At 54.0% G+C, this 24,641-nt stretch overlaps 1 protein-coding gene across 1 annotated transcript in view; it reads right to left on the reverse strand.

Annotated features, from left to right (window-relative positions):
• The window catches only part of Igsf9b (immunoglobulin superfamily member 9B), a 45,862-nt gene extending 22,315 nt beyond the window's left edge, over positions 1-23,547 (reverse strand). Inside the window, exons 1-18 of the mRNA XM_033763956.1 lie at positions 23,321-23,547; positions 22,559-22,797; positions 20,732-20,878; positions 15,601-15,752; positions 15,284-15,401; positions 14,258-14,399; positions 13,803-13,948; positions 11,257-11,399; positions 10,837-10,977; positions 10,640-10,756; positions 10,241-10,391; positions 9,168-9,279; positions 6,939-7,114; positions 5,173-5,399; positions 4,381-4,465; positions 2,271-2,432; positions 1,856-1,901; positions 50-1,304 (exon numbers count right to left, since the gene is read on the reverse strand). Of these exons, the coding sequence (XP_033619847.1) occupies positions 50-1,304; positions 1,856-1,901; positions 2,271-2,432; positions 4,381-4,465; positions 5,173-5,399; positions 6,939-7,114; positions 9,168-9,279; positions 10,241-10,391; positions 10,640-10,756; positions 10,837-10,977; positions 11,257-11,399; positions 13,803-13,948; positions 14,258-14,399; positions 15,284-15,401; positions 15,601-15,752; positions 20,732-20,878; positions 22,559-22,797; positions 23,321-23,547 (3,786 nt within the window). The remainder of the gene's footprint in view (positions 1-49; positions 1,305-1,855; positions 1,902-2,270; positions 2,433-4,380; positions 4,466-5,172; positions 5,400-6,938; positions 7,115-9,167; positions 9,280-10,240; positions 10,392-10,639; positions 10,757-10,836; positions 10,978-11,256; positions 11,400-13,802; positions 13,949-14,257; positions 14,400-15,283; positions 15,402-15,600; positions 15,753-20,731; positions 20,879-22,558; positions 22,798-23,320) is intronic.
• Between the last annotated feature and the right edge of the window lie 1,094 nt (positions 23,548-24,641).

Below are 24,641 nucleotides of genomic sequence, written 5' to 3' on the forward strand. Positions count from 1 at the left end.
AGCTGAGGGGGCTTTGGGTCAGAGGTGAGAGCCGAGAGGGCTGTAGCACCACTTGATGTAAACTGGGCTCGGCACGCCGGGCCTGCCGGGGGCTGGGCCGGGGCCGGGGCTGGGGCTCATACCACCGAGTGTCCAGGCCAAATGTGCTGGGGCCACCATGCCCCCCCGGCTCGGCTGGCTCGGGGTAAGGCAACACAGGTATGCCCATACCTTGACTGGTATGTCTCAGCTGCCCCTGGCTAGCCAAGGATTGCACAGGTCTGTCCTGCCACTTGGCGGTTGGGGGCGCCAGGACAGGGCCCCTGCCAGGAGACTTGCCTGCCCAACTCTTGGGTGCCTCCAGAGACAGCATGCCTGGGTAGGCTGCGGGCACCTGCAGGGAGGTGGGGGGCATTCCTCGGGGCAGGCAGGCTTGGGGCTGTAGACTCTCGGCCACGTCACGGGTATGCAGCTGGTGGGGGAACATCATAGCTGGGGCTTCCAGGCCTCCAAAGGGGAATTCTGGCCGGCCCCAGGGCTCTGGGGAGCGCCCTCCTGTAGGTGTCTGAGTCAAGGGCAGAGTGCTGTTGGAAGCATTTTCTCCATTTTCCTCTGGGATGGTAGGGTGGCCAAAAGGCCCCTCAGAGTGCAGGGGTGGGGACGACATGACTGAGCTCAGGGGGCTGCCCACTTCCGGCATGTAGAAGGGTGGTGGCTCCACCTCCCCAGGGCTGCTGCTGCTGAGGTACCCATAATACTGCCCGTGGTGGAAGGGCCGGGGCGCTGGGGGCCTGGCCTGGCCTGTAGCCTGTAGCCGACCTCCCAGGCCACCCGGGCCCTCGAGCCCATGGGGCTGGAAGCGAGGACTGTATGCTGGTGGAGGCAGGTAGGACTCCTGGCTGGAAGACAGAGGGGTCAGCTGAGACTTCAGGGCAGCCACAGATGTGGGCACCAGAGGGTCCTCATTCTCCTCATCCGACTGCCGGAACTCAGGGTACATGTCCGTCTCCTCCGCAAAAGGGAAGCCCTCGATGCGCCGGGTCTTCAATGAGGGCTCAATCTCGGAGGGGTCCATCACGAAGCGGCCGTCAGGACCTCTGCTGATCAACTCAATGGGGGTGGTGGCCTCAGCCTCAGCCTCAGCCTTGGCCACACTGTACTTCCTGCTGCTGATGGCCCGCTTGGTTTTCTTGTACAAGGACAGCTCCTTCTCCCGGGCAGGGCTTAGCATCCTCTTGGCTGCGGGTTGGCCCTGGTCGTCGGAGGACTCGGACGGGGCACGGAGTGTGCGGATGCTCTCTGGACTCACCTTGCCCGAGGACAAGCTGCAGGCAGACAGCAAGGCCGTGAGGGCTGTGCACGCCCCCACGGCGTCTTCCCCTTTTGATGATCACTATCCCCAGGAAGGCAATGCTGAGGAAAGGGCCTGAGGGGCTGTGCCTACGATGAGAAACACTCTGGCTGCCACCAAGCAATCTAGACATGCACTGTCCACTGTGGAATGAAGAACCACATGCTCCTTTGCCACAGCCTGCCCCTCATTTGGCAGATGCTGGCTAAGCACATCTTTAGTCCATGGAGGTTCCTTTCCAGGTTGCTCAAGGAACACAGCTCATTTTAATACATATTAAGAAGGTAAATCTGCTAGGACGATAAAAATTACAGAAAAACATCATAAGGCTAAAGAGAAACGAAGGACCTACTAGTTTGGATCATCTACCACTCTCTTGAGCTTTGTGTACCGTTTAAAATTGACACACAGCCAAGTTTACAGGAAAAAACTTAGAAGCACAACAATGGGCCTAACCATGGCAACTGTCCACCGGTGCCCAGCCTCCCCTGCTACCACATACCGCCAACAGCCTGAAACACTTACGGAGACTCCAGGCTCTTTCTGCAGTGGGTGATGGACAGTGGGGGGTCTGCAACAGAAAAGCAGGAGGGAGCCCACTGAGGCCTGACCCACAAAAGCCCAGCTCTGACCCAATGGTGTCATAGGCAGGACCCGAGCAAAGCCACAGAGGGAAGTACGAATGGGCTGGTACTGCTGTATCAAGCTTAGGGGCCTGTGCCCATCACCAGGCACCCCTCCCTTCAGCTCACCTATCCTAGGCCCCACTGTCCCTGCTTCCTTCCCTTAGTCTAAACAAGTCCCCCAACATCTCCACCTGTAAGATCACAGCTCCTCTATTTCCACTTCTAGGGAGCCTGTGATGCAAGGGATCCACCCCGCTCATGGGGAGCACTTGACACAGAGCCAGGTGGAGCAGGGGGAATCAGCATACACCCACCTTTTTTTCGCTTGAGCTTGCGCTTGCGCTGCTTGTTGACAAAGCAGGCGGCCAGAGTGCTGAACAGGATGGCAGCTGCCAAGAAGCAGATGGTAGCAACAATTCCAGCCAACACAGGCCGGGCCAGCCCATCATCAGTCAGGTCCGGCTGCGGGAAGATGTCTGAAAGGAGGGTCACAGTGCTGGTGGGTCCCTTCCCTGGCCCATACCCCTACGCTGTGCACCCCACAGGGCTGGGGCTCAGCCTGCACACACCGTGCCACACTAAGGAGGCTTGTGTATCCTGTGAGGAGAGCAAAAGGGAGTCCACAGAAGCCACGTAACCTCTACAGAGCATGGGGATGGACAATCAGTCAGAAGCGACTTCCGCCTGGTGCTCTACATGTGCAGAGAACTTGGGTGTGTGTTGTTAGATCTCCTCCCTAGCCCAAGGAGACAGTGCACAGGAGCTGCTCCCATTCTCTAATGTACCCTGGCATGTACTGAGTACGAGCTCACGCTGCTATCAGTGCCCTAACCAGAGTCCAGTTTTCCCAACTTCCAGTCCGGGATTTTCTGCTTCCCTCACTCGTGCCAAGAGCTCAGAGATGAAGGTACCTTGAGAGCAAATTCTTAGAGCAAGGACAGGGACTGTTGCAAAGAACTGAGCCACTGCCTAACATCCACTGCCTAACTGGTCCCAGGACAGTCAAGCAACTTACTTCCCACAGCAAGGGCTGGCCTTGGGTATCGACACTGTGGAAGATGCTTGCGTTGGCTGGGACCATAGCAATAGGATCAATGCTCCCACTTTATGGGTGAAAATTTGATTTGTGCCCAAATTCAGAGCTAGTGAATGGCAGAGTCAGGACCAGGCCTTGTCTTTTGTACCAGACTCAGGGCAGTTTAGTCAGTAAGAGTCATGTGCTCCGGTCCATCAAAGGGAAAATCGATGCACTGTGACACACCTGGCCAGTGTACACTGCTGTGTCAATAATAATAATGGATAAAAATAATCCAAATTATGCCAATGAGTTGAGAGGAAAAGAATGCCACGGGCTTTGGAAACTGGAGCCTTAATTAAGGGCAATGCCATGCCAAGGTGGCTGAGTCCTGGCTGGCCTGCGAGGAATCGTCAGACAAGGCATGCTTCCTAATGAGAGCTGAGCATAAAACTATGAGCATGGAGAACAGTTCATGGAAATGAGCCCCCAGAATTCTGCAGCCTTCTGCTCTCTTCCTTGCTCCTCTACCTCTGAGTATAAGCCCTGGAGGGGAGCCAAGGTAGAAGCGAGCTCAATTCTGCTGCCTAAAGGAGACGGCTGTATTTTACCAAAAAAGCCCCAGGGTGCGGAACAGAGACAGAACTCACACTCCCCCCAGGATCTCTGGAGCCCGCAGCTCTCTGCTCCCCATACCAATGCTTCTGAAGCTCCATGGGTCTTGCTGCATGAGCTCCTTGGCCAAGATCATTGCCCCCTGGCCCCAGAGGTCCAGTGCACACAGTGCCCACAGAAGTGGTGCCACTGCTGGCTTCCTAGGCAAGAGCCCCTTCCTCACCAAGGACACCACTTCGCTGGGGTGGGGACCTGGCTATGTCTCGGGAATAGGAGCTAGAGAGAAGACATGTAGAAATGGGATGGATGCCAAGAGAAAGAACGATAAACAGAGAAAATGCTAGGGAGTTGGCTTTATTTAGCCTGAAAACATCTAGGGAGAGGAAGGAAGAGAGATAAACAACACCAAACAACAATTTCCCAGTAAAACCCACATAATTATAAAGAAGCCTATAATAGGCATCCTATAAACACTTGTTGACCTGCTGGCTCCTATCCTCCAATCTACTGCCCCATCCCCATCGGAGTACAGCTTGTGAGGAGACAGAACACATGTAACAAGCAACACTATTCGGGCTCTTTTTGATGACTGTAATGAGAAGACTGGTTGAATTTCTTTCTGGGGCCATCCTATAGAAGAACTGTCAAAACCCAGCCCTTTGGTGGGATACAATACCGTGAGTAACAGAAGCACAAATCTCAGAGGCTTCAGAGACACTACAACCTGTACAGCTTCTGCTGGTCACCTCCTTCCAACCCAACCTGTCCTCTGGCCATCACTTCCTCCAACATACCTGTGCTGGAGACACCGGCGATGTTGCTGGGCTCGCTGATCAGGTCCTGCATGACAGCCAGAACCCGGAACTCATACCAGGTATCCTACAGCCATAGGGACAACACCCAGTCAGCCAAGGCATCCAGTATGACTACTGCCCCTGCCACCACTGAACCTGCAGGTGACTTCCAGGGAAAAGGACAACAGAGCACCAGGGTCCTACTAAGAGCTTCCTGGTTGGTGATGGGCAGCACTGGACACTGCTGAGGGGTACATGTTGCCACTGATCTCACACTACAAATGTGAGGTCTCTGAGAGTTGGGAAGAGTTGCACAGGGGGTCTGCAAAGGCACTGTAAGTGATGCCAGCACAACTGCCCCTAAACCAGCATTCAGGGAGGGAAGATACAGGAGGTAGTCAGGACCCAGAAACAGCAGCTTCCTCTCCCAAGTCAGAGATAGCTATGTTTAAAAGGGCCACTGAAAAATAGATACTTTCTGAAGACAATCCATCTGGAGTCTCCTCTGCCCACCTCCTGAGAAAAGCAAACATCTGGGGTCTGAGGATTACGTAGGCCTCTCACACTGCCCTGCCCGAGCTGGTGTCTGTGTGTGGGACAAGTCCCCACTGCTGCCAAGCTGGCCGTGTTCTGGGGGAACTCAGCAGCTTCAGCAGCAGGTCTGGGAGCACCCAGGAATGGAAGGACTCCTCCCCGTGCACCTGAGCTGTGTCACCCAGAGTTCCCAGTGTCTCTGCAGAGTCATGCCGCTTCCAGGACTGGGAAAAGAGGCAAGGAAAAGCCAGGCCTCACCTGTGACAGATCCTTGGCAAAGAAATCTCCGTCGGTACCCGGAATGGCATCGTCCAGCATCTCCCAGCGCTCCCCGACTCGAAACTCCATGATGTAGCGGTCGATCGGGAAGCTGTGGTTGGCAGGTGGGAGCCAGGACAGGAACACACCCTGCTGGGTCCGATTGGCTGTGAGGCACCTTGGTGAGGTAACCAGCACCAGAGGTTCTGGAGTTGTGATAGGGAATGCTGTGGAAGAGGAAAAGGAAGGCAGCGTCAGATGCAGGGGCCGCTGCAGTGTCCTATTAGTGGTATCGCCTAGGGGAGCCCTCCTGGTCCTCAGGAAGGGAGACCATGCTGACCTCCAGAGTCAGTCTAAAGAACAAGCATGAGAGAACCAAGTACCCCTCAGCAGAGAAGGAACAGCAGCTCGGGGTGGGGGGGAAGAGCCAAGTGCAATGAAGTACAGTCATGGGCCACACAGTGGCGCAGTCAGCAAGGGGCTGCATGTTATGTGCCTGTGTGGTCTGAATGGATCTGAGAAGTTGCTGTCTGCTAGCGACACAGAAGTTATACTAACATCACAGAACAACACAGTACTCGTGTTTGTGGTGACACTAATGTACACATCCCTATTGCACCACCTGCTCTACACAGTAGAGCCCATACAGTTGTGTCCAGGACAGAATACTTGATGACGATAATAAACAACTGTGACTGCTTTATGTATTTACTATGTGAGACTTTTTTTTTTTTTTTTTTTTTTTTTTTTTTTATTTTTTAAAAAACAATCTTTTTTTTTTTCTTTCTTTTCTTTTTTCTTTTTTTTTTTTTTTTTTTTTTTTTTTTTTTTTTTTTTGCAGTACTAAGGATTGAACACCAGGTCTTTGCTCTGAGCAACATTTCCAGCTCCTTTTTTATTTTGTTTTGTTTTATTTAATTTTGAGACAGTCTGAATAAATCACTGAATTGCCCAGGCTAAACTTGAACTTGAGATCCTCCTGCCTCAGCCTCCCAGAGAGCTGAGATTACAGGCCTGATCTCAGCTATAATGGCACATTTTATCATTAGAGTATGTCTCTACTTATAAATAAGTTTCTATAAAGCAGCATGACCTTTCCGGCCAGCTCCAACTCTACACATCCTGCATGTCCTGTGCTTGACTATACCATTTCTCAGGCTGTATCACCTAGGTTTGGTAAATACATATGTGATGTTCACACAGTGCTGGTTCTGGTGCTTCTTAGGGGTTCCTGAGAACTAGACGAAGGCCATAGAGCGCTGTTCACTTTCAATCACCTCTTGGTCCAGGAGCACAAAATTCAGCCTAGTAGAAGTGCTGTGGAGTAGTGGTGAGTGCCCTGCCCCTTGGCCCACCCTAGTGCAGTACAGGGAGGGATTCTAGAAACAGACTGCTCATCCAGACCCTTCTCGGGCCTCAGAGGAGGGGAAACAATTACAGCCAAGCAGTGCAGAAGGGCAAGGCCCAGTCCCATTAACATGCAAGCCTGGGGCTAATGAGGAAAGGTAAAATACAAAATTTCTCCTCCCTGAGGCTGCAACAAGAGTTCAGCCAAAAGTATCAAGCTACAGGGCCAGGGAACCCTGTAGGAGGACCTGCCGAGTCCTAAGTAGGAAACCCAAAGCCACCATCACAGAGCGTACTCGATAAGGTGTCACAAACTTCCTAAACCCCAAAGGACAACATGGAACCACTGCTACCATCACCTTTGTGTGCCCCAACTCTGCAAGGAACAGCCCAAGACACACCGGCCCTGGGGTGCTCACCTAAAGTGTTCACAGTGACCACCTCACTGAAGGCGCTGGTTCCCAGCTTGTTCTGAGCCAGGACACTGAACTGGTATGCGGTCTCGGGCTCCAGGGTGTCCACTAGCAACCAGCTGGGGCCCGGTGGCACTGACAAGGACAGCCAGTCATGGGGCCCAAACTGTGCCCGCTTCATCCTGGCCAAAAGAGAGAGAGAGGATGGGGAACAAGGGGTGGGTGGGTCACACTGGAGAGAAGCGCATCATGCACTGTCCTCAGGGAGAAGGGTTGAGAGGACTACATTCCCAGGGTCATGGGTGGGAAAAGAAGATGCCAAGGCAGGTTACCTGCCCAGCTCTGGCTGTGCTAACCCTCTTGACACCAGCTAACTCCATCGCTGGCCCCTTCCCCACAGAAAGAGGCCCTTGGGTGGAAGCCACGATGAAGTTACTGGTCACATCACCAAGTGCATGGTGGGAGAGTCCTATCCTAAGCACCACACTGGGAGTAGGCTCTGCCTTGGGAGAGGAGGAACACTGGAGAATGATGATAAGCACATGGGCCTATGCACAAGTTGTGTCCCGGCTGCCCATTCCTGAGTAACCAGGAAGCTCACTCAACCCAATCAGATCTGGGTCATCTGAGGACATCCAAGGTATGTGACAAAAGTGGGATCAAGATGCCTAAGGCCTGAGGGTTAGAAATCACAGTCGAGGGGGACGTGACACTGTGCATGGAGAGTACTGAGAGGGCAAAGGTTTTCCATGTTCTAGAAGGCTGCCGATTCCCAGGAGCCAATGAGGCCACCTGCCGCAGTGCCACCACATCACCACTGGGAGGAGACATTGCCCAGTGGAGCCAGCCTGCTCCTTTCACCCTGCCCTGGAACTCTGCACACACCCAGGGGTTCCTTCTTGGTTTAAGGCTTGTCACCTTGTATGCCCAGGTAGGTGTGCTAAGGCAGTGGAAGACATAGCAAAAGGAAGCTAGCGCCAAACATCTGAGTCAGGACACAGAGAGCTGAAGGCAGTCAGAAAGGAGGGAAGGCGTCCTCCCCGGCCAGGGCCAAAGGCAGTGAGCACACTGATGAAGCAATGCAGATGAGTAGCAGGTGGAAGCGCCACAAGCAGCCAGGGGAGCCCGCTCTGTGCCAGACCTTCTGTGTGGCACCCCCAGAGAGGGTTCCGCTATGCCCATCCCACCCCCCGCCACATATCCCACAGCAACCCCCACAACCCTGCTGCAGAGGAAGAGACACAGACAGAGGTGGGAGGGGGCTGTAACCGCAGTGAGTTGATCCAGGATGCACAATGCCCCTCACCCAGGACATCCAGCCCCCAACCCACCAGAGGAAACAGCGCAGGCACCCTCTCCACCTCCCACCGCTAAGCAGTGGGCCAAGTGTTCTCCCTTCACCCTGAGCGTCCCCGAGCGCTGCTATATGGTCGGGGTTGTCCTCCTCCCCGCACTCAGACTGAGCCCGCTGGAAACGTGCCTGGGTGGGTCATGGCTGAAGAGGAGCAAGGAAGGGGCTCATCTTCCCTGTCAGGTCATCCATGAGGCAGGTGGCTACAGGTCTCGGCTCAGGACAGGAGCAACAGGAGCCCCGGGGTGATGAGGGGTCCCTGCGAATCTCCCACTTTCTGATCCTCTGGTCATCACCCTGGTGCATGTGTTTTTGAGATCTCTGCTTAGCCTAAGGTTTGGGCAAAGACCTCATTGCACTACATCTGCCTAAATCACGAAAGGGACATGAGAACAAGAGACACGGAGTCTTACAGAGAAAATGTGGACACTGGCAGCAAGGCCGGGGAGGGGAACACCAGTGCTCCAAACTGCTTCCTGGGATGACTGTGAGAAATGAAAGTGGATCCTTTGCTTCAGACTGGGCTATTTAACAAAGCTCTTAAAATCACCGGGAGTCTCAAGTCACCAGAGGAACCCAGAAAAAGAATGAGGCAGAACCCTAAAAATGTGGAACACCAAGATAAGCCAGGGAGAACTGTAGAAGGTCCAGGGAGATTCAGGCAATGGCTCAAACTGCCTCCGCTTTCAGGGCATGAATGCAGAGTCCCTTTACACACCCAGCACCAGAAGAACCCAGTCTCTGTCTGCCTCTTTGCCACCTGCAGGGCTGACACATGCAGACCGCAACCTCCTCAGACTCCCCCCACCCAGGACTGCCTGACTCAGGCAGGGAGGGAGAAGCAGAGAGCGAAGCATGCGGGGCTGACTCACAGAGGTCCGTACCAAACTGAGAATGTCTGCTCGTAGCCTCCATCATAGCCCGGCTCCCAGGATACGTTGGCAGTTGTCATGGAGACCTGGACCCGGACACTGCCCGGGGCGTGGGGGCTGGTGCCTGGAGACCAAGGGAGACCTCTCAGACTGAAAGGAGGGAGCCCAATGACTAGGAGCCCATCATCTAGGTGCAGAGACCCCAAGAGGACAAAGCAGGGAGTGGTAGAATGCAGTACGACAGTGAGTGGAGAGGGGAGGCACTGAGTGCCAGCTCCTCTGCCCCTCCAGAGTCAGGAAGGAAGTCCACCTCACCATGTAGCCTGGTCTCGATGCAGGGGTCACCACTGGGAGGTGAGGCAAACAGAAGCCAGAAGCTTCCTCACCCCCTAACTCCTGTGAGCCTCTGGAGAGCACAGCAGCACTCTTCCTGAGGTCCTAAGCAAAACCAAAAGGCACCACCTCCTGCCAAGGCCCTGCCTTAGGACACAGACCCATTCCCCCAGCAGAATGCAGCATCTGAGGCTAACAGGTCAACCCAGGGCTGAGCTCAGGCCCAGCAGTTACTAGTGAGGCTGGGCACTAGGTCCCAACCCTCCTCAGCCCCATCCCAACAAATGCCACCTTCTCCATTGTGAATGACAAGGAAGGCAGACCACCTGGTCTACAGCCAGGGGGTGCTGGCCTGGGACACAACTGTGGCTGTCAGAGGGACCTCAGTTACGAGGCCCTGGAGACACATGCCTGGGCAGTCAGACCCAGGAAGCACTCCAGGTGGGAGGAGCCCACTCAGTGCCTCCTGCCCAGCTTCCTTGAACCAGTACACCCTCAAAACCTCAGCCCAGCACTGGTCCAGGATGCCACACCACTGACTCTCCCTCACCCCAGCCCCTCCAGCGTGCTTACAGGCTCCTCAATTCAACCTCCACAATCCACTGGCCACAGCTGCCACCTGCAAGGTGGACAGGACCCAGGATGGCCTTCCCTCACCCAGCCCATGGAGAGAGAGGGCTAGTGTCGACTCTGCTCAGGACGGGACTGAGCCAGTGAGGGTGCCTGACGTGCGGATGGCCCTCTCCACGTACCGATGACGGTAAGGTGAGTGCTGGCAGTGATGGTCGTGACCACGTTGGTGGCGACACATTCCCACTCCCCGTGGTCCTCCTTGCTCAGGGCACGGAACTGGAGGCTCCCGCTGGGCAGGGCACTGTGCTTGCTTCTGCTGGGCTTCCCTACCTTGGCCAACAAGGGGAGGGAGAGGATGGGCTGGACAGAGGTTAGGAGGGGAGCCACCTCGGCTCATGCAGGTTAAGGGTGCTGAGTCAGCCCAGGCCCTCAGCCCCTGCTCTCCACCGCCCCCTCAGTATCCACTACTACAGAAGGTCAGCTCTCCCCTGGACATCGGGCCAGCAGAGCAGGTCCAAAGTAGAACTGGCTGAAGGTGCCCATGTGCCCACAGCCCGGGAGCCCCAGAGCCCAAGTACCTTTCTCCAGGTGATGACAGGGAAGGGGTCCCCTGCGGCTGCACAGGGGATGAGCAGTTCTCGGCCAGCCTCCTGCCTGTACTCCCAGCCTGGTAGCACCGTGAAATACGGGGGATCCTGGGGAACACAGGCATGCGAGTATAGTCGGGCTTAGGGTGCCCCAGCACACTGCCCCACACACTGCCCTGGTGCCTCACCTTCAGGACAAGCCTCGCAGGAGCAGACTGGCCCATGGTCCCCAGGGTATTGTAAGGCACACACGTGTAAGTGCCAAGAGCCTCCTCTGTGGCCTCCTCGATCCGAATGGAGCCATCCTCCATCAAGGTCCAACCCAGGTTCTGCCATACAGACAATAAGGCAGGCCATGGTCAGAGGCCAGACACTCTGCCTGGCACCCCCAGAACGCAACCTGAGCCAGGCCAGGAACAGCAGCTACAGCCTGGGCTGGGCATCATCCCCCTGCCCCAAGAGAGCAGCCGGATCCTGCAAGAAGCAGCTCACTGTCTTCCCAGACTCATTCTGCAACCGGGACGGGAGACCCAGCAGAGAACTGGGGCCCAGAGGTGGCAGCTTGGTCCTGGGTGGGCTCCTCTCCTCTGAGCTCCACACCCACACACCTTCTCCACCTGCAGGGGGCGGCCATCCTTGTTCCATTTTACCAGGGTGGCTGGTGGCTCTGCGTCCACAGGGCAGCGGATGAAGCCATGGATCCCCACAGGCACATAGATCACAGGGGGCATGTTGAGGACACGGGCCGGGTCTGCAGAAGGGGACAGAAGAGGGATGTGCAAGAGGCCCGGTGAGCAATCTAGGTAAACAAACCCAGAGCCCTGCCAGGCACAGCCTGCACATTGACTCCAGTTGGCTCTGCAGTGCCCAACACAACCCAGGGACTGGAGCCCTCATGGACAACAAGACAAATCCACCCACAGCCACCAAGTCAGACTGTAGGCTCCTCCGCCCTCCCACTGTGTTAAAACTACTTGGAGGTATTCAATGGTACATTCCCACAGTACCAGTCCCAGGTGCAGCACTCTGGATGCCTCCAGGCTGGACTTATTCTGCCAGGCAGACTCTTGAGGTTCATTTCCCTTAGCCTCAGCGTTCACGTTGACCGCACCCTCCCTTCCCACTCCTTATCCCCGTGTCTTGGAAGCAAGCAATTCAGCTCTCTACAACTTAAGTCAAACGGCAAAGCTGGTTCTACCCAGGAGACCATCTCAGATGTAGCCCCAGTGGGTATTTTTGTTCACTCCATCATTTCTGCTGGAGGTCCAGCCACCCTTGGCCTCAGTCTCTCCAGTGGGCCCTGCCACTGAAATGCAGACGCTAGCCTGGCTGGGAAACAGACAGAGCCTGCAGGACGGCAGCCCTGTGATGCAGGCTGAGTCACCTCCTCTCAGTTCTCCCCAGTCCCCCCAAGGGCTACGGAGAAGGATCCAGAAGTAGGGAAGCTGTGAGGATGAATGAGCTGCTATCTTCTAAGCATTCTGAGCTCTTCAGAGAACAGCATTACATAAATACCAGGCTGCGTTATATATTTAGACATAGCTTCCTACTTTCGTATGGTAGAGTCTTTTTTTTTTTCTTCTGAGGTTTTCAAAGGGTTTATGAATGGGAAATACTCTGAATACTGCTCTTTAGCAGAAATAAAGATCCTTGTCTCACCCACCCATAAATTTCAACCCCCTGGATTCTCTTTGAAGGCAGAAAGGAGGTAAAAAAGGACAAGTGGGAGTGGGTGGTGGCGCCAGAGCCAGGAGAGACAGGGAAACCAAAACACTTCTCCAACAGAGAGACAGTGGGACGAGGTCCTGGTCACCATCCTGAAGATCACTGCTCCCTGGATGCTCCACATCCCGAGCCACTGCACTCTCCTGTCCAGGGCACAACCTGGGTCAGGCCAGAGGGAAAGATGCGCCTATGAGGTGGCATCTGCTCCTTCCAGACTTTAGGTCCTTCACTCCAGAGCAGCCCAGGCCCATCCTCAGTCCCTGAACATCAATTCCTTCACTTGCTTTTCTGATCAAATGTCTGGTAGGATGCACCTGATATCCAAGCTCCACGGCTCTTGGAAGCTTGGGACTCCATAGCATGAGACCAGGCCTTTGGGTTGTGACAGAAGAGGTGGAGAGCAGGGACTTTGCTTCTGGCAGCAGAGCTGTTCCACAGAGATGAGAAGGGGCATGATTGTAGGGGGCCAGCAGGTCCAACATGGCTCAACCACTCTGCCCACTTGAGGAGATGCCTCTATCACCCCATTCCAGTCAGCAGTTGGAGGCGCTCCACCTCCTGGGCCACAGTTCCCCGACTTGTCCTCAGACCATGGGATGAGCTGGCCAGCCAGTCTCTAGACTGTCACAATTCTCATCCTGCCACTCCGGTCCCCCACACAGGCCCTCTCATGATGGAGCGTCTGTCAGTCTGTCACCTGCAGCAGAAACTCGGGCCTTTGTTGCAGAGTGACAGGGCCATCCGTGAATCAAAAGGAAGACATTAATCCTCATTACTCGTCCTTCTCCCTGGCTCACTCTCACAATGCTCAGCTTGCCAGGGGTTGGGCAAGCAACCAGCGGCGCTCAAGTATTACAGATTAGCAAAGTGAATTACTATGCCCACACAGCAGCCTTGATCATCCTGCAGAGAAGCAGCTCACTAATCTGGAGCTCAGCAGCCCTAGAGGAGCACAGGCAGCCACAGAGAGCTGGGAATGGGAATGAGCTGTCACCCCAGAACAAGGCCCTCTGCCCTCACCTGACACTGTCTGCAGCTTGAAAGGGCAGAGTGTAGCAGGCAGGAAAATGACCCAAGCTGGCTTATAGTGCCCCACAGACACTCGAGAAAACCCCCACTAGTGACTCCTTCAAGGCTCAGAAGTGTGGGCAGTGTTCAGCACAAGGACAGCCGCTCTGCTCCAAAGGACAACTGGCCAGGCACAGGTCTGCTAATCTCTGAAGCTCAATGCACAAATCAGCCCAGAGAGAATGCCCAGCAAGTGTCAGTTCAGCCTGTGACAAGCTTGATCCTGGCCCTGTCCACTGTCCTGCTTCCTCCCTCATTCGTTCCTCTGCCCATATTCCCCTAAATGATACTTGGTCGGTGCCTTTGGCCTCCAGTCCAGCTAAAGTGGCTCAAACCTTCCGCAGTGCCCACCCATACTCACACTGCACAGTCAAGTAAGCCGAGGCTGAAGGGGAGCGCCCCAGGCTGTTGCTAGGGACGCAAGTGTACTTTCCAGCATCCTCTGGCTTCACCCGGAAGATGATCAGTGTCCCATCAATCAGGATCCGCACCCTCAGCTTCAGGTCACTGCAAAACCACAAGGAGATGAAGGGGAGGGGTGTTGGCAAGTGACAGGTAGTCTTCCAACAGACACTAAACCAGGGAGCAATGAGTTGCCTACAACTCCCCGGATGTACCGGACTCCTGGTCCCCAGCATTCCCAGATCCCTCCGTGCCTTTGGATCCCTCTCTGGCCTCAACAGTGAAAACACCTGGACCAATCCATCCTTACTCCAAGCCTCAAGCCTGAGCTAAAAGTATAGCCCCTGCTCAGAGCTCTTGTCCTGGACACTTGCAAGAGGACCCCCAAGAGGGACAGGGCAGGGTGCTGCTCACTTCTGGAAGTAGACGTTCTCGTCCTGCCAGTACCAGGTGTATGTGAGGTTGCCCGGATATGCCTCTGCCCGGCAGGTGAGCAGAGCATCCTGGGAGATGTTGACAGTGATGTTCTCAGGAGGGGAAACGATGAAAGGAGGCCCTGGAGAGAACAGGGAATAAACATCACCTCTGCCATGGTGGGGGCCAGTTGCCCAGGCTCTCAGAAAACTCAAAAGTGCTCAGAAAGGGGCACTGAAGGCAGCATGGTCTAGCAGTCACCACAGAGCTGCTTCTTGTCTCTTGCCATGCCCACACCCCATCTACACAGCCCCAGCAACTACCCTATCTACACACACACCATTCCTGCCCACCCCTGTCTGTAGCAAAGCCTGAGCAGGAAACTCCAGACAAGGCAGAGCAGCCAGAGATTAAGAGGGTGACTCGGGAGAGGGACAGAGTGAGGAGGGTGAAATTCCAGCAGTCCCTGGCAAGGTTGGCCAGACTCCGGCTGAGCTGCAGAGGGACCTCTGGCCCTGGCCACTGCTCAGTGCTAGCAGGAGCAGGTGCTACCTCAGCAACTGTCAGTGAAACATGGCTGCCACCAACCCCATTCCTGGCAGGCAGTGTGTGGGAAGGCAGAGCCCCTCCAGGGGAACCCCACCGCCCTGCACAGTGAGTGCCCAGCCCAACACACTGGTAATGTTGACTGTTCAGACCCCAGCTCTGCCAAATGCCTGCTGTTGTTTAAATGTCTGGGGCTTGGATTGTGTTCCCATCTTTACTTATTGATGTCAGCATTAATGGGCAGATGACCCGAGGGGGGTCTCCTCCCCAGGGAGGCGAAGACGCAGCAGGGATGCTATCTAGGCAGAGGGATATCAGAACCCACTCAGTCTGGGCCTCCCTGCCACACCGTGATGTGCTTCCCAGGAGAGCCAGGGCTGGAGATCTGGCCATGAGCTATGTGGGACCCAGGAGCCCTTGCCCAGCTCCTCCCTGCCTGCCTGTCTCCACCAGCTGCCAGGAGGTGAAGTAATCCCCTACCTTGGACGAGCAGGTGAGTGGTGTGGACTGCCTCCCCTTGGATACTGTATGCCCGACAGGTGTAGGCCCCTCTGTCCTCCCGACTGACAGACGTCACCGTCAGGCTGCCATCACTCACCTGGGGACCAAGGACAGACAGACCTCAGCACCCATCCACGGGCCCACCAACTGGGCAGAGGTGCCATCACTGATGTTGGGCTGGGGCAGTTGAGGGACAGTGCACTGGGGTACAGAGGTCAGGTCACAGGGGGGACACCTGCAGAGGCCAGCCACAGAGAGAGGGGAGAGGGAGGGAGGGCAGGCCGAACGGCACACACCTGGTACTTCCCACCAGCACTGAGGAGCATCCCCTCCTTGAGCCAGGTGACGATGGGCTTGGGGTTCCCAAAAGCTGTGCAGGTCATGGTGATACTGCCTCCCTCCTTGGCCTCGATGTACTGGGGGGGTGTTTCTGTAAAGGTGGGTGGGGCTGCAGAGGAGACCACAAAGGTGAGGGATGGAATCATGTGCACACGTGCACAAACACACACACACACACACACACACACACACACACACACATGCACAGAACTTGCCTGCAACCTGCAGGATGTGAGGACAACTGAGGAGGAATTGGGAGGTGGTAAAAGCCTGCTGATGAGGATCACAGGGATGGGGAGTGAGCTAGGATCTAATCTTGGTCCAGCTGGGCTGAATTCTATGCTTTTCCCATCAAACTTAGCTACTGCCCACTGAGATGTTTACTGAGCATCTATTATGGAGAAGCTGTCATGCTCAGCCCTAATGTCACTACAGGAACAGGACAGGGCCCCCCATAATCTCTACCACCCTTGTGTTTCCCCTCAGGATCACCCCCTGCAGTCCAGCTCAGCCAAGCCCCCACTTTTCCAGGACATTTGCCATCAGAGCCCTATCTAGGCTCCACACAGACCCCAGGCCCAGGGAGCAGTCTGGTTCTACATGCAGAGCAAACCACCCACCTGCCTCCCCCTCTGGCTCCCGTAGCTAATGAGGGCGGGAAGCTCCCTCCTCAGATCCCCTCTAACCACACAGGTTATCTTTCCCCTGTGCAGGACCTGTAAGTAAAACTCCATCTTGTTTGGATAATTGGCTTTTAAGAGACTGAGTCTCATTCCCCTGAGTTGCTTTTAAGAGCAACTCCATCCATCTTAACCTCTTGGACTGTGGGTGCCGAAGTCTTCCAGCAGGGCAAAGTGGCCCCTATTTCTGAACACCACCGGGAGACCCACCACACTGGCCTGGGAGCCCATTAGGGCTCTTCAAGACCCCCAAGCTTGACTTTGGGCAGGTTGCTTAGCCTCTCTGGACTTCATCCAAATCCTACACCATCTAGAATGGACATGAGGAATCATGAGATAATGCTGTGAAAAAGATCTAGCTCAATGCAAGCATGTGTTTAAAACAAATATTGGTTATTCTGCCACCACTACTATCGTTATCTCCCCAGGGAGCCACTGAAGTAGTAAGACACTTCAGGAGGGCTCCCTTCCCTACACAAAGCCCTATGGGAGACTAAGTCACAGGGCTTTAGGATTGGGTCCTTCCCCCTCCTAGAGTGCCTCCCAACACACTTCCGCTCACTGTGCTTTAATCACACAGGCCTTTTTCATCTTCCTGAAATGTGGCAAGAGCTTCCAACCTCATGTCGTTTGCACATATGGTTCTCTCCGCTTAGAACCCAGATCTCACTCCAGGGCTCAGGGCGTCTGTACCTTTCACCTCTGCCTCACCTGGTCAGCTCATTTGACCTGCTACTCTAGCACTCTCTATGCCTTGATCTGTTCTGTTTCCTTTAGGGCACTTCTTACTAACTAAGGCCATGTCATCTGTTTCCTATCTTCCCCCATTAGTGGCAATAAGGACTCTCTGAATGTGTAGCACTTGGCAGTGTGCTTAACGCCCATCTGGTGAATGAATGACAACATACACACCTACAGATCCCCACAAACACAAACACACAGAACCTGAGAGCAAGAGCCTGGGGAGACCACTTTGGCCCACAGTCGCCAAAGCCCCTGACTCAGAACAGGCACATGCATGTGGGAAGGGATGGTGGGCTGATGGGGGAAGCATAACACACACAAGTACATATCCTTTCCAATGGCATCTAAGAAGACACTACACACACAGTACAAGCCATCCCAGGCTCTTGTAAAGGGCATCTTGAAAGCTGATCCCAGGCCCTGGCTAGTGTGACCACCTCACCTCTCACCAAGGCCTTCCTACCTAACCTGCTCCTGAAATACACAACACAGCCATGGCTTCTATTACCTCTGGTGTCATGCTTAAAAGAAAAGATAATAAATTAAATTATGACCTGGAGTGACAAATTAATTACTAATTACATAATTACTTTATTATTTAGGTGCTAATCAGGAAAGTACTTTGAACAATTTCAGGTTTTCAGGAAAATAATGGTTTGACTCTCGATTATTTACTGATTAGGTATTGCCCTGCCAGCTGTATTTCCAGGCTTAATTCTCTTTGCAAGTGCCCTATAATTAATAGTGCAGGTTAGGAACAGGCTGGCCTCTCCTCCAAGTTAATTCACTGGCCTAACAGAAACCTTGGCTTGGGCTTCCTGCTCATTTTATATGTGATAAAGAAATAATTGGGTTTGTTTCCACCCAACTGGTCTTCAAAGAAAACACAGAAGGAGAATGAAACCATTTGTCATTCTAATTTTTCCCTGGCTTTTCAATTTCCAAAAGTGATCCCTGTCAAAAAATGCCAAACATTACACATTCTGCTTTGGAAGCTATGGAATGCTGGAAATATTTATACCAGATAAAACTGCAGAACTCAGGAGGAAGGGGAGGGAAATGTCTCTCCTGGTGGAAGGCATCTGTTCTCTTCTGCCTACTGTACAGGTGACCCCTGGGTCATGGGAAACTTTGCTCTACTACAACAAAGTCTGATGCCATACCTGCTTCTTGAGCATTGGCAGATGGTGTGGCATCTAAGCATCTCTTCCCAACACTTCCTTATGAACAACCTGCTTGTGCTCCCTCAGTGAGCTGCTCTCCTCCCTCAAGCATCCGGGACTTCCGGAGTCTCTTCCCCACCTCCCATCTGCTCCTGGTTAAAATCCCTCCCTGACCAGGGCTCCAAACAGAGGCCAATTCTTACAGGACAATGTTGCTCCTGTATGTGTTCCCCATCCCACATGGCAGGTCTCTGGATATGACTATCTCCCAGAAGTCTCCTTAAAAGCCCCCAGCATGTCCGCAGAGGCTGCCACAGAGTGGACACTCAGGAATATGTTTTGAATGAGTAGCCACTGAATTCAGAAGGACTTTTCAACTACCAAACTCCTCATTTCTTCCAGCCTGACATCCTTGCTAACATCTTTATCTGACTCTATCCTTTTTCTCTCTTGAGAAGGAGATGGCCAGTATCTTACCCATAATTACACCCATGTAATAAATGCTGCAGACACTGGGCAAGATACATTCTGGTGTATTTCCATTGAGTCCTCACAACAACCCTGCAAAAGGCATTGTTTTTTTAACTGAGGAAACTGAAGCGCAGGGAAGTAACCTAACCAGCCCAGGATTATATACAACATGGAATAGGATCATGAAATAAACCAAATCTTTCAAGAGTTCTGTTCACATTGATTCCATTCTGAGCAATTAGGAATTTTCAAAGAACTAACTTTCACTCCTGCTAGACAGACATTCAACAGAACACACGATTCCAAACTAAACTCTACTTCTGGTCATATGAGTAATAGATATGTGGTTTCTGCATACTGGAGTGGGTACTACCAACCAAGTAGGATGCAGTGAAAGAAAAGAGGCCACTCCTCCAGGTGGCTTCACTCCATTTAGGAAAGGAAGGGCATGGGAGAGAAAGGAAGGGTTTGGTGTTCAATCAGTAAAGCAAGGAGCAGCAGATTTACCTTACTAATTATGTTTTGCTTGGATTAACATTAAGAGGAGTTTTTAGTACAACAGCTGGCATCAAAGGGGGGTGACTCAAAGCTTGCTGAGTACAAAGGATAAAGCACTCAAGATTTAAAATCTACCTGAAGCTGGGCTCTGACTGGCAGGAGCCACACCCATCTAACACCTGAGCTAACACTGACCTCAAGCCATCATCTTTAAAGTTTCCTGCCCTATAGGACAGCACCCTTGCTAAAATACTCAACTCTAGGGCTCAGGAGTAGCCCAGTGGTACAGCACTTGGCCAGAATCCACAAGGCCCTGGGTTTGATCCCTAGCACTGCAAACAATAAAAATATATTGAATGTAAAAATATTCTGTTCTTCCATGACCCTGGACAGGTTCTCAGACCCAGAAGGTGCACAGGACTGAACCTCATTACCAGTTGATGGAGGAAGGAGCTGTGCTTCAGGGCAGATCAATCCTGAAAGAAGCTTCCAAGCCAGGAACAACATCAGTTTCTCGTAACCACAGTATCCACAGCCTCATACACCAGAATATAAGTACCACACTGCATGTGGCAAATCTAAACACACATGTCATCAAAGCCTCAAAGACAGTACGATGTCTGCAATATGGTGATGCTCAATATATTTTTGCCACCAATTAAATAGAGAGTACGTGTCAAAACAAAACAAAGTAAAACCAAAGCAAAATATCTCATTCCCGCCCCCCATCTATGAAGACCACTGTTCCTCCATCCTTCCTTCATGCTTTTGGCCTCCTGGCTCCCCCAAAGCATCTCCTACCGGGTACAGACTCCCAAGAACACAAAGAAGGGACTCTCTCTCCAGGAGACCCTGAAGACCCAGCCTTCTGGCTCTGCACCCCCTTAGGCCCAGGCCCATAGCTGAGGCCAACCCAGGACCTGGGCAAGCTCACCTCAGCTTCCTTGCTACCCCCCTAATACTGGAAAAGCATCTGTACACAGCAGAATCCACTTAACCTGAGCCATAAATAATGGCCAGTAAAGCTGCTCCTACATTTTATGAGCTAGTAAACCCCATATGAGCAGGGGCTGCATTTACTGTTCATCTGGTGCAGAGCTGGGCACATAACGGACCCTCAATACTTATTACTCAAATAAGTGCATTTAACAAGAAACCAAAATATCAGCCTAAAAGGAGAAACTACTGAAATCCCACTGGAGGGAGGGCTCCTTCTAGACTAGCAGGTGATCCCCAGGCCAGGGGTAATAATAGTAGTGAATGATTTTGCCCCCACAGAACCTGAAACCTCTAGGTTTCCAGAAGCAAGCCCGCTTCCCCAAAGAATATCTGATACCATCTGGCACATAGGGGCTGCTGTTCCCATACACCCCAGTGACCAGGGGCTCCTAGAAGAGAAGTGTCAGGGGAGGGGGCTGCCAGAAGCAAGTGGAGATCTATCTCACTGGGGCTCAGGCTTGTAGCAGCAGGACTGAGGAACCATACAGGGTGCTCTTCCAGAGCATCCCTGCCCCAGAAGGGGCTGTACGCACCATTGATGGTAAGGTGTACCCAGCTGCCATTGTGGAAGGTGTCATATTGCTGGTCCAACATGAGCACTTTGCACTCATACCAGCCCTGGTCCTCGGAGCGCACCTGCTCCAGCCGCAGGGATGCTTTATCATGAAGACTGGCCCGGCCTGGGGGAAGAGGAGGGACAGAAATCAGGGAGACCATCAGGCCAGGTCAGCAGCTCCTCCCCACCTCCCACCCTAGCCAAAGGCAGGGACAGATTGTGACCCTCAAACCAGTTCCTATGGAGGAACCCAAGATGACAGCAGGCACCACCTCCACAAGCAGCAAGGAGCAAAGAAAAAGGCAGGACACCCTCCCTAGGGAGCCTCTGTCCCCTCCCAGCTGGCCCTGACCCGGCCAGGGAGCAGCACAGTACACAGCACTGAAAAAAGCCTCCACCCTTTAGAATACACCTGTTCTTTTGGAGATCTCTGGGGACAAAGGAAGAGCATGATGCATGATGGATACTGAGCAGGAGAAGAAAGAGAGAGAGAGACAGAAAGAGACAGAGAGGAGAGAGAAGGGAAGGAAGGAGAAAAGGTGGGGGAGACAAAAGAGAATAAGCTTGGAGCCTCCACATGTCCCACAGCAGCTCCACAAAGACCAAACAACATCCCTGCCCCAGCTGGGTGCCCAGGATGGCCTCACCAGCATTCTCCCTGCCGCCTTCCCCAAGGTAGGGCAGAGACAGTAGCCCAACACTAGGCACCTCCCAGGCCTGCTGCCAGGTACATCTCTTACCAAAGCCCAGCGATCCAGGAGCTGAGGGCAATGGGCCTATAAACCAGAGGACAGGACTAGGATAAGGGCCAGGAAGATAGGCACAGACAACCCCAAACCATCCTTCCTCCACTCTATCAGGCCACCTCTGGTCTTGGACACAAACGGGGTGAGCTTCTCTGCAGAGGCCCCTTCCCGGCATCAACTCCCACCTCACCCTGACTCCAGGCCCAGAGCCACCTCCTCTGCTGTCCTGTCTTGGGACTGGCAGTCAGTCTAAGTCCCAGACCATCAAAACAACCCTGGCCAGGAGGAGAGTGAGAAACACAGACTCAGGTGGAAGAGACCAACAGGGAAACATCAGGAGAGAAAGGAAGTTCAGCAGAGACAGAGTGAAGGCAGAGCCCTGCTAGTGCCCTCCCTTCCTCTGGACCCCAGCACACAATCATGATAGGGACACACATGTATGTATGCACACCCCAGCTGGCAGGTGGTGCCAATGAGGCACAGGGAGGCCAGAGTCACTGCACAGCAGACATAAGCAAGACCAGGAGAAGACAGAGGCCAGGGGCACAGAACGGGGGAAAGAGATATAAACAACACCCAGCTCAAGAAGATATCCAGCTTCAGAAGCAGGAGAGAAGGCATGGGTACAGTCAGATGGCAGATCCTGAAGTCCCAGAAGTGCCACACTTGGCAGCGTGGGACCACGGCTCATTTCTCTGGACAGGGGTCCTGGCCCCCTTCCCACAGAGCCCATATCTAGCTTACCCTACACTCCTGGCCTCTCTCTATCCCTTGCTGTGTCCCATCTGCCTCTCCTCCTGTGCCCTGTCCTCCTGTGCTCTGTCCTCCTGTGTCCTTGCCTCCTGCCACTTAGTGAAAACCCACCAGAATTCAAAGATAGGAGAAAGAGGCAGAGATAGAAGGAAAACAGATAACAGACCAGAAGGAGAAAGGACTGAGAGACAGAGGTGGGGGCACTAGGGACCTCAGGGTAACCACCATGACCTGGGTGGAAGGAATGTGAGGACCAAGCCCAGTGGGTAGCAAAGCGGGGACAACCCTCTGCACCCATACTTTACCTGCATACTCAGGGTCCACGTGGGGCGGGTAGTAGCCAAACTTGATGAAGATAGGGATGGGGACCCCGAACTTGAACCACTCTACCACATAGGGTGGGGGCTGTCCCGTCACAGGGTGGATCACGTCGCATCGCAGGACCACACCCTCGCCAGCTCGAGCGGTCACAAACTCAGGCTCCTCTCGCAGGCTGTGGGCACCTATGGGACAGCCGAGTTGCAATGTGGGAAGGTGAAAGATCCTGCCCTAGTAGCCTGTCCCCCTCCTTACACCTGCCTTCTCCAGGCCCCCAGAGTCCGGCCCCATCTCTTACTCATACCCTGTCTTGGGGCCCCATAACCTACAAATGGGGGGAGCCAGAACATCCCTCTCTCACCCTCAAAGGTAGCAGGTGTAATCACGGGTGCCAAGCTCAGACACCCTACCCCAGGACAGTAAGGAGCTGAAGACAGAGCTGGAGGCCCTCCTCTGCCTGCAGAGCTGCTGTGGCTGCGGAACATTCTTCCTGAGGCAAGATGCTTCCCAGAGCCAACCCGCCTCCTCCGCCCCGCCCCCTCAGCCTGGTGTTCCAGCACTAAACAAGAGCGCTGCACACAGGAGCAGGGAATCCCTAACAAACTAAGCCAGGCTGCTCCAGGCAACACCAGAGGGAAACCCCACCGGCCTGGGCTGGCCTCTGCAGCCCCTCCTTCCAGCATTGCACCAGCACTACTGCAGAGGGGAGCGGAAGCGCTGGGGCCCTGATTCCAAGTGCCAAATCTTACAGATTCTCCAAGATGCCCCAGACATCACCGTCAGGACACCAGATGCTGGGGCTGAGGAGGGAGACCTTTGCAGAAGACATCAGAAAGAGACCACTGGATGGGGCCACCCATCCTGGCTGGTAGAGGAGGTCCCCGCCCCCACCCAAGCTGCGAGGAGAGCTGCGAAGCTGACCCATGAGAGCACTGCCCACACAGTGCAGCTGCACTCCCAGGCCCCAAACAGGCATGCGGTCCACCTCCCGCAGACACTCCGCCCACCCAGCCCTGGCCTTGCGGTTACCGGGGATTCGGAGGCCCAAGGTCACCTTGTCCAGTATAGCCAGTGAAAGGGACAGCAAGGGGCAGCCTCAGCCCTGCCTCCCCTGTATCCACCACTCCCACAGGGACCACAGGCTCTCCCCAGTTCCACCCCTCGTCCCAGCTGGGCTTCCGATTCCCAGGGCAGCACCTGGGACAGCAGCTGATGCCAGCTCCTTCCTTGGGGATTGAACAGTGCTGCAGAATGGCAGACTTGGCCTGGCTCTATACCTCAGACCCACTGAGTGCTCCAGCCCGATGCTTGTCTTTCACGTCTGTGTCTGGCCATGTACACATGTGCATGTGCGTGTCCCCTCAGGGTTTGTCTGTTTCCTTTTCTGTCTCTGTGCCCTCTGTGTCTCTCTATCTGTTTCTCTTTCTGGCTCTTTCTTCATCTCTGTCTTTCTGTCCATCTATCGCAGGCTCATACATGTATGTCTGTCTCGTGCTCTTTTCTCCCCCCTCTCTCTGTCTTTCCCTTCCCCATGTCCCTCTGTCAGCATCTTTCTCTCGCTCCCACGGCATGAGTAAGTGTCCACCTGCCTGGCTATCTCCCTGTTTCTGGTCCTTCCAGCTTGAGTCTATTGGTGGGGGGGAGCAGGGGTCCCTGGCTGGCTGTCAGCCTGTGTGAGGGGAAGGGCTCTGTCTCTGCTGCATGTCTGTGAATTCCAGGTCTGTCTGTATGTCATCTGTGTGTGTGTGTCTGCATCTCATTCTTGCCCCTCCCTCTCTCCTGCAACTTGCAGGAGGAGGAGGAAGAGGAGGAGGAGGGAAGCCCTTCCAGAAGCTGATTGGCTCCCGGTGACATCACTGTTTTCTAGAGAAAGAGCTAAGATCACATAGTATTTTTGGAGCAGAGCAGAGCATTGCACTCACCTGCCCAGGGCCCCAGCAGGTTTCCAAGCTCCCCACCCCCAGCCTGGCTTCAGGCTCTGCTGGTAATGCAGTGCCTCAGGGAGAGGAGGAGAGGGTGCAGCTGCAGCAGGCACCTCTCCAAACCAGGGCACCTGGGGAGGACAAGGCT

This window comes from Fukomys damarensis, unplaced genomic scaffold (assembly GCF_012274545.1).
Source record: "Fukomys damarensis isolate Sample0158 unplaced genomic scaffold, DMR_v1.0_HiC HiC_scaffold_16, whole genome shotgun sequence".
Classification (NCBI taxonomy): Eukaryota; Metazoa; Chordata; class Mammalia; order Rodentia; family Bathyergidae; genus Fukomys; species Fukomys damarensis.